Raw genomic sequence first — 9,925 nt, forward strand, 5'->3', positions numbered from 1 at the left:
GCTAGGCATTTTGCCACAGCAGTAAAGGCAGAAACAAAACAAAACAAAATCCACAACACCTCTCCTGACAGATTCAACCTTTTCATCATATTCATCACCTTCCTTGTCCCATCATGCCGCTGTTCCTGCTCGGCCAGCAAGACTGTGACTTGGTCAGGTCTGTGACACAGATGCTAATGGAGAGTATGTCATTAGCTAACGTTTGTTGAATGAATAAAAGTTTCCAGTCCTTGATCAATCTAATTCATTCTTTCCCTGAATTCTTAGTTCCAGTCTTGCCTCCTTCTGGGGAGAGGACCATCAAGTAGTAAGAATTTGGCATCACTGAAGTAATGCCAATGTCATCCTCCACCATGCCAGGGACAACATCTCCCCAGGACAGTGCTGACACCTTACTCTGCCACAGAACAATCTGACCTGTTTCACTCAGTCTCAACAAAGCAGAACCAGGAACCGGGCAATGATCGTGTTGTGACTTTAGGTTCTAAGGCATAGAGATCACTAGGAGTGGGACTAGTTGATTCTGGGGGTCCTCTTTGCTCAATTCTCTCCTGGAAAGCTGACTTTCTGACTAAACTGTCTCAGGGCTCTTTTCTTTTTATATCCCGTGCCCTGATTTTCTCACTTGAGACTTTGCAGTAGACCGAGGCTCAGGAATTCAAAATAATTTTATGTTAAGGAGATCCTGAGATAATCTGATGTTCCATCTCCGATAATGCTGCCCACTAATGTTCTGAAATAGAGGTCCATAGAGGAAATTCTGAAAGGGAGAAAAATCTGAAAAGGAGAGAAAAAAAATCTGTCCTTCTGTACTCAATAGGTAAGATGGTTGATTCTTTCCTCTTTGATCCAGATGTCTGCTCTGACTCCACCTCCTGGACCTGCTTGAGGGGCTCACGCTAGGTAAGCTGAGCTATAATTATTCAAATGAAGAGATGGGCTGCCCTGAGCAGCCTTGAAGAATTTGTTTTATGGCCAAACATGGGTCCTAGTCTGAGCTGGAAGCCTTCCTGGACCTGATCAACCGTTGTATAGGGGACAGCCTTTTGGGAGGGCCACAGTGGTCTCCCAGGACAGATGGTCAGCAGGTGCCACCCTGTCCTACACACACACACACACACACACACACACACACACACACTGGGGTCTCCAAGTAGGTCATGTGGTGGAGCAGGAAATGGAAGGGGCTGGACTCATTCAGATCTGAGTTCAAACTCTACTGTTTCCTGGGTGAGCTGTTCATCACCTTCAATGAAGAACCAAAACCATGAACTGGAGAGGTGGCTCAACAGTTAAGAGTATTTTTTATTCTTCCTGAGGATCACAAATGGGTTTCCAGTACCTATGTACAGTGGCTCATGACAGCCTGTAACTCTGGCTTCAGGGTATCTGATGCCCTCTTCTGGCCTCCATGTGTACTGCACACATGAGGTACACATACACAGACAAGCAGGCACATATGCATAGATGAAAATAAGTAACTGTAAATGTTGTGTGGCAACTTGTAAAAAGAAACTAGAACCAGACTGAAGTGTAGCTTAGCATATATGAGGCTGTGGGTTCAATCCCAGTGCTGTAAGAGAGCCCACTTCAATCCAAACTAAACAAGCAAGAGGATCTTAAGTAACAAAACCCCAACCATACTGTGAGTAAATATTTACTGATCACCATGTGATCTATGCCACAGAACCCACCCTGGGTGTAATACAAATACACAGAACAGACCATCTCCTGCCCTCATGGGTATAACTATAAACTGGGAATTCAGACAAATGTAATCCTGTGAGGATATGAACTTTCTAGGTCTAGAGATCATTACCTCAAGTTGGGGACAATATAATTTCTTCAGAGAACTAGTTCATGGAGAACAGTCTCCACTAAGAGTGTGAACAGATCTAACTGGGCTCTGCCTGGATAAAGGTAACTTTCAACTTCACTCTTTGTAGTAGTTAAAACTGGTTCTTCCTCCCAGCCCCATGCTTCCAGAATTAAGACTTAGACTCAAAATATATTGACAAATACCTTGGCCATATAGCTGGGCTATATTCTGACTAGATCATAACTAAAATAACCCAGTTGTTTTTCCTATATTCTGCCACATGGTTGGTTACCTATTATGCTCAGGTAGCATGTGTCTGTCTCATCACCTCTTTTCAGTGACCTGCTCGCCTTCTCTCTCCCAGAATTCTTTTTCCTCCCAAATGTCCCACCTCTATTTCCTGCCTAAGCCATAGGCCATAGGTTTTTAATTGACAGGTAGAGCATCCATACAACACACAAGATAGTCTGTTTACAACTATTTCTGTAGTCCAAAGTGACAGCTGTCCATCAATCCCTCTCTAGTTTCTCCCTCTCCCTCCCTCTCTCTCTCTCTCTCTCTCTCTCTCTCTCTCTCTCTCTCTCTCTCACTCTCTCTCTCTCCTCCCTTAACTTTCAACTATCAAAATCACCAATGAGTTATAATAAGTTTTTATAAGTATGTGAGAACAGAAAAGGCCAGGGGAAGGCAGCTTCTTGACACAGCCCTTCCTGGAACTGTGCTCCTAGAGCAAACAGTAACCCCTCCCCCTTTCACATGGGGTCCTGTCTCTTCTAGCTCCACTGCACAGGCACTGGTGACAAAACCTATTCCCTTTGCCCCTTCTCTTGGGATAACTGCACCTCTCAGTGTGCTGTGCTTTCATTTACTATTCGAAACAGGGAATTCAATATGTGTGTCACTAAGTACTTAGCCGAGTCAAGACCCCTTTTCCCTAGCACCATGGTGGTGACCAGGTGCCAAGCATTTGTCTTGGAAACTTCTGGGGATAACAGGAAGTATGGGTCACATGATCAGTTCTCACCATAGTCCGTGTTTTCGGGTTCCCAGCAATTTGAAGGCCAGAAGTAAGGAGCCTGAAAAAGAACACATGGCATCAGAACCAGGGGCCTAGAGTTATAAAAGTGTGAAATTTAAGTTGTTGGCAGACACTCTGTATCCTGCCATTTCTTCTTTCATGCCTCTGAAGAACTGTTTCCTGAAGCTTTTGGCCTAGACTTTGACATAGGCCAGGCTCTCTGTCTCTACTCTCTCTGAGGCAGAAGGAGGAGAAGATCTAGCAGTGGATCAGGGGGATGAGCATGGAGCAGGCAAGCACTCACTCTGGGTGATACAAGCCAAAGACTGTGCTCTCAGGCTCACACAGGCTCAGCTTCCCAGGTCACCAAAGCCGAGTTCATTCTCTGAGTGTCCCTGCCTCTCCCTTGTAAGATGGGTGGTGTCCACTTGGGTAACAGCTTTTCTCCCAGAAGAAATAAGGGATGATATCTGTTTGTCACCCAAACCCTAGTCCTCCAGGAGATGTTTGGAAGACATGGGGTCTTGGGATTGGAGAGACGGCTCAGGGGTTAAGAATACTGCGTAATCTTGCAAAGGACCTGGATTCAATTCCCAGCACTCATGTGGTGCCTCATAGCCATCTGTAACTCTAGTTAGAGGCCATCTGAAACCCTCTTCTGTCTTCTGTGGGCCCTAGGCAAGCATATAGTTTATACATACATTCAGGCAAAATACTAACATACATAAAATAAAATATAAATACATCCCCCCCTTTTTAAGATGAGAGAAATGGGGACTTTGTGAGGTAAAGGGGACATGGAGAGGGAGGCCTCATAAGTAAAATTACTGTCCTTATTTTTAAAAAGGCTTGAGAGAGATTCTTCATTTCTTTCAGCAGCTGGCAAGTGCTATCTATGAAATACAGAATACTCCTACCGCCCTCAGCAGACACTGACTATGCTGGCACCTTGGACTTGGACTTCCCATCCCCCAGAGCTGTGAAAAATGAATTTCTGGTATTTTTAAGATATCTAAGAGGTTCTATGATCATATTCTCCAAGGGGCTTAGACAGTGTCCCCAAATACCACAGTCTGTTAGTGAGGGCCTTTTAACTGTTCTTTAAGGGGCTCAGCCAGTGGCTAAGTTAATGCATCTCTTAGATTTTTCCAGTGCTTCAGGATGGATACACACTTTCTTAAACATGCTTCATTATTGTAAGAGTTCTAGTCTGAAGACACATAGAGATGGGCAGAAGGATCCTCCCAGTAGGCTTACCTGGAAACGGTAAAAGGTGCCATCGTCCTTCATGGCAAGAACATGGTCTGAGATTGGGAAGATGTAGCCCTGGGCAGCAATAAGGCTTCCCAGGTGTATTGCTTCAACTGCAAGGAGAGAAAAGATGAGGAAGCAGGTCATTCAGGGAAGCATGCACTGGTTTAGCAAAGGTGACCAGTGGTCATGTGTCACCTAGCCCTCTAGAGCAGCGGTTCTCAACCTGTGGGTCATGACTCCCCCTTTGGGGAGTCAAATGACCCTTTCAAAGGGTCACCTAAGACCATTGGGGGGGGTGGGATAGATATTTACATTACTATTTATTACTGTAGCAAAATTACAGTTATGAAGTAGCAACAAAAATAATTTCCTGGTTGGAGGGGTCACCACAACGCAAGGAACTATATTAAATTGTTGCAGCGTTACGCTGTAGAGGACGTAGCTGATGATAACTTCCCCAGCTGATGGTGAGGATGGGAGGATGCTGACAATTAAGAAGGACTACTGTGAGTCTGGCCTCCTCTGAGGATCTGACAATGCCTAACCACTCATTCCCCACAGTCTTCCAAAACACTCAGATCTCGACTCAAGATATAGACCAAGGAGTACCTAAGGAAGTGAGGTATCTCTCACAAGCGCTTAGCAGTGACTGGTGCCGGGATGATCCTCAGTCAGAGATCTCATGGTTTATCATCCGTGGTACCTGGGTGCAGTCAGTCCTGTGGTCCAGGTCCTTGTGATATGACAGTTCCCTTGATGAGGTCAGTGCCTCTCCTTCTCTGATGGACCAGGGCAAGATCTCACTTTCCCAGAAAATCAGAGGAAGGACAGTGGGCTGGGAAGTGTCCCAGGTGACAAACAGGGTGGAAAAAGAGTGTTTCTGCCTAAATCAACTTGCTGCTTCCATATCTCAACCCCAGCCAAAAATATATTTTCATCTGTAGTTAAGATTTTAGTTTATTTTGAAAGGAGCCCATACAGGATGGGGAGGGTGGGATCTAAATATTCCTACTTCACCTAAGACTCTCCCCAAACCTCAAAGTACTTTTTGTTGGTTAGAAGGTAGGTAAGTTATAGGCATGGAATTAGATGTGTTCTGAGGGTCTCTAACAGTGACCAGTTTTATAAGCCGTGCATTTTAAGGTCATTTGTCTTTTCTGTATTCATCAACCTTAACTACAGCCCAAGTGCTTTGCTTTCTAAGAATCACCAAGTCCCCTTGGAAGTATTACCCACCATAGGTGGACTCAGAATAAATGATGTTTTATTTTACCTACTTCCTGATGATAAGTTTGCTTTTAAAATTCTCTATTGCTGACCCTATGTGCTCATGTAGAATTTGTTTCAGGCTCCCTATGGAGATCAAAATATATGGATACTCAAGTCTTGATATCAAATAGCATCACGTTTGAATAATCTGGATACTCTCCTGTAAGCTTCAGGCCACCTCTAGGCTACTCTTGATCCCTAACACAATCTAAACACAGTCTAAGTACCATGGAAACCACTGTTATATGCTTAGGGAATAACAAAATGTCTCTATTTGTTGACCATAAATACATTTTTGTAACAAATATTTTCAACCCAACATTAGTTGACTTCAAGGATGAAGTTCTGGATACCGTGAAGTCCATGTGTATGTCTCAAGAACCACGAGCCAGGTGGGATGGCACAGGTCTGCCATCCCAGCACCCAGGAGGCTGAGACAGGTCAACTGAGAGGTCAAAGCCACCTTGGGCTACATAGTAAAACTAATAACCAACCAGCCAAACAACCAACCAGCCAAACAACCAACCAGCCAAACAACCAGCCAACGAACCAAAGCCCTAACACAAACAAAGGAAAGAATGCCAGGTCTAGTAAGAGGGAAAGCTCTATCATTTGCCCTTCTCCATGCAAGATGGAAGATCACAATCCTGAAAGAAGGCAATGTTTTGCCACTAATGCTGGAGCTAAAACTCTTAGAGATGCTTTTGCTTTGACAGATGGAAAAGGAGAAAAGACAGAAGGGCCAGCATTGGACAGACCAGCTTCCCAGCCTGTGCTTTGTGGCTTCCTCTTCTATTATCTGGCAAATTGTTTTAGCATCTCTTTCCTGGCCAATTCTCAGAAGCCCAAACCTGTCCCAACATCTTGATGTCCCCCCAAAGGTGTCAGAGAAGAGCAGACCTTTGTCCATGTGCCCTTCATCAGTCTGGACCCCCCTAGCAGTTGCTCATGCCAGGGCCACAGGAGTCTCACTTAAATTAGCTGGGTTAGAGTTCTCAGAATATTAATAATGTTGATAATAAATAATACAATGGTTACTTCAGGAGGGTAAGGAAGTGCTTTTAGCAAATTCTGCCATGAGAAATGGCCTTAGGTTAACATGACAATAAAAAGAAGCAGGGACTTCAGATGAATGTCACCAAATGGCTAGATGCCTGTCCAGGCTGGTTGCACAGGTGGACAACCAGAAGCCCAGACTGTTCGATGGAAACACCAAGGGAAGGCTTTCCTTGTGAGCTAAAAACTTCACTCAACTTAGGAATCTTTGTTAGTTGCCGGAGTGGTCACTGATCCTGTAAAAAGGGCCAGGGTCGCTTCTGGCAACCACTTGCTTGTTTCTGTCAAGTTAATTTAATTGAATTACTTGAAACTGCATTGTTGTCCGCTCAACTATAGATTAATGATGTCAGGTTAGAATGTGAGCCTGGGTTGGCATATCGATTTCAGCAGAGAATCAGAATCCTAGGCCCAACATCTGCTGTGAGCACTCCATGTAAATTCTAAGAAATCATGGAGTCTGGGGCTCACTTAACTTATGGTACCTATGTCCCCCAAAGATGACTATTAAGAACATCAGAGCAGAGGTCTGGGTATATGTAGCTCAGTGGCAGAATGCTCACCCAGTAAGAACAGGCTCTGGATTCACTTGGCACTAATGGGAACCCCAGAGTAGATAACTGTAAGTGGGATCTTTGAGTGTTAATAGCACCGGTAAAGCCAGATGAGGGAATGTATGCTGAATGCAGAAAAAACCAAACACACCATAAACTCACAGCACACTGATGAAAAGCCTAGAAGTTTCTTCCTTTCTTTCTCTCGTTCTTTCTTTCTCTCATTTTTTCTCCCCCCCTCTTTCTTTCTGGAGCATCTCCCCATTTTTAATTAGACTGTGAATTAGACATTTTCCTGAATATTTTCTGATGGAAGGGCAGTGGTGGAAACCGTCTCATTGGTCAGGGTTTTGCCATTTTTTTCTGGTACGATTTGCCTAGTTGAAATGCACAATTAGAGTTGAAAAAAAATCATTTTCTCACTTCTTGCAGGAGCGGAAAACAGAAGGAGTTTTAGCAAATAATTAAACATCTTAATTGTGGATCAGGCAATCTAATTTTAAGAGCTGCTTCTAGAAGGCTGTTTGGTGACAGGGCTACAACTTATCTTTAATTGCTACGGCTAACGAGAATTCATCTCATTTCCCACGCTATTGTTCTGAGCTCTTTGGCATTCTAAATCATGGCTCGTTTCCTCAAAGGGTGATTTCCACGTGATGATAGACATTCAGTGGAGAAAATAAATGACTTCTATCTGCAAATACAATGATCCCACATCCTGGACCCCACAGTGATAAGCCTTCTTTTCAAGACTGTACAGGGTTGGGAGGGGGGACCTGGAGAAGTTGACCATGGCATCTGTACCAACACCAAGGGAGGTAAAGGCAAGGTCAAGGGTCAAGTACCTGGGTCCTCGATGGAAAGGTTCTTCATAAGCCACTGTACAATGTCAGTTCCTGCAATGACAAAGCAATCTCAGTTGAAGATCTCATTGGTAGCAAAAGTAACGTCTTTACCAGAGTCCTAAGCCCAGCAGCACATAGCCCAAGAGCTGGACAATACTGAAATTTTTCCATGGTAACCATCTTTTCCCATCCACTGGGACATTTCCACAGCTTTGATTCAATAATTATAATTCCTCTTTTTCTTCCTTCTTTAATAGAGAAGGCTGTGATGCATCCCAGGCTGGCCTTGAAATTTCTATATAGGTGAGGATTCTGCTATCCCAACCCTGCACCACCATGCCTAGTTTCTACAGCACTGGGGCTTGAACACAGGGCTTCATGCATTCTAGACAAGCAGAGTACCAACTGAGCTGTACTCCCAGCCTGTATTTCAATCCTTTTACAAGAAAGGAAGAAAAACAGAAAAGAAAAAGGAAGAAAGAAAAGAAAAACCCCACCCCTTAACCAACCAACCAAACCAAAATGAAAATCTAAATTCAATTCTGAGGTCTCAGTTATATCTGCATTTCTAGGGAGCCTCTATCAGAAACTTACTGAGGTCACAGATTTCAACAGCTTCCCCAAGACAGGCTGTCAAAACCTGAGTATGCCTGCTCCCAGAACATGTCTTCCTTGGCATCACACCTTTACTGACAACGGATAACCAGCTCAGGAGACCTCAAGGTTCTTGAAAAAACCCAGTCTTTTGGGGCGTGAGACCATTCTGAATCAACATGCTTCTGGGTCCGTAGAAGACACTTCTGGGTCTTCACATATAGCTTCTCCCTTTTCCTCTGGGCCCCAGCTACCTTACATATCCACCCCCTACCTACCAAAAGTAGGCTGTGGACTGCGCTGTACTAATTATATTTGGGTAGAATAACCTATACCACTTCTTGATCTGGCCTGGGAAAATTCCTGTGTGGGGCATGCACATCTCTAGACCCTTTCTTTAGTTATTTGGGAAACTGAGTAAAACAGACATACAATATGGACTGGGTCAAGAATCTCTCCATGAAAATAAAGGACTCTTTGGGGCCCTCATGAGAGGCACATGTTTGGAATAATCCCAGTTCTGAGGGATGCATGAACTCCCTGCCAGCCAGCATGCTTTAAGTCACGCTTGAACAGAAATTCTTCCTGTTGATTTTGTCTTCTGATGACAGTGACCAGTGAACCTGAACCCAGACCTCATTCCTCTGAGACCATCCCATCAGATTTTGATCAGTCCTTCGATAAATCACCAGTGTCATCATTCCCAGTGTGACAGACCTGGATTCATTCCATGGCTTAGCCTGGAGTTCCTTGCCATGGGCCACAGTCTCTGAACAAAGTCCCCTTTACTATCTTTCTTTAAAAAGATGCACCTAGAGTCCATGTTCCAAGAGCAGCTTAGCTCACACAGGAGTCTGTAGGGAGCAGAGGAATCCCCGAGTGAGTGTGTATTGTTGACATGGGCCTAGATGTGTCAAGGTCCCCAGTAGCTGGACCCTGTGGAACTGGCAAAGCTTTCCTCCTGATGAGGTTCAGAAGCATAGCAAAGCCTTCTTTGTGGGAAGGGGGCAGTCCAGGTTCAAGCAATTGATCAGTGTGCACAAAAGCACACAGCATCTTCCTTCCCTACGTGTCTACAGATGGAGACATTCCCTTACAGAGATCTCTCACCAAGACTGGCTATCACTGCTCCCTGAGCTATACATAATAGACACAGAGAGAGGATCTGGGTCATCAGGGTCATCAGTGAAGCTCCATTTTCAGTTTTGGGTACTTATATCTCTGTGCCGGTCCTCACTTTATTTATTTGCCTCCATAGTTGGGGTTTCAGGACCCAGGCCTCAAGGTACATAATGGAAGCGCACGAGCCCATTTATCTCCAAGATTCAAAATATCTGATCTACTCACCATGTCTCCCAAAGATTTCAGACACAGATCTGTAAACATGGCTTCATCACGTGGAATGTTTGGTGGAAAATAGGCTGAAAGGAACAATATTTCCAGATCTGAGAGCATCTGAAGCCTTGGTATGTGTGTGTGTGTGTGTGTGTGTGTGTGTGTGTGTGTGTGTGTGTGT

The 9,925-nt window shown here is 44.4% G+C and overlaps 1 protein-coding gene across 4 annotated transcripts in view; it reads right to left on the minus strand.

Moving 5' to 3' along the window:
* Rgs6 (regulator of G protein signaling 6) overlaps positions 1 to 9,925 on the minus strand; it is a 529,723-nt gene that overhangs the window by 98,689 nt on the left and 421,109 nt on the right. For all 4 annotated transcript variants that reach the window (XM_028782177.1, XM_028782175.1, XM_028782176.1 and 1 more), the window contains exons 4-6: positions 7,816 to 7,866; positions 4,095 to 4,201; positions 2,844 to 2,895 (exon numbers count right to left, since the gene is read on the minus strand). In XM_028782177.1, coding sequence (XP_028638010.1) covers positions 2,844 to 2,895; positions 4,095 to 4,201; positions 7,816 to 7,866 — 210 coding nt within the window. The remainder of the gene's footprint in view (positions 1 to 2,843; positions 2,896 to 4,094; positions 4,202 to 7,815; positions 7,867 to 9,925) is intronic.

This window comes from Grammomys surdaster, unplaced genomic scaffold, assembly GCF_004785775.1.
Source record: "Grammomys surdaster isolate TR1022 unplaced genomic scaffold, NIH_TR_1.0 721, whole genome shotgun sequence".
In the NCBI taxonomy this organism is placed as follows: domain Eukaryota; kingdom Metazoa; phylum Chordata; class Mammalia; order Rodentia; family Muridae; genus Grammomys; species Grammomys surdaster.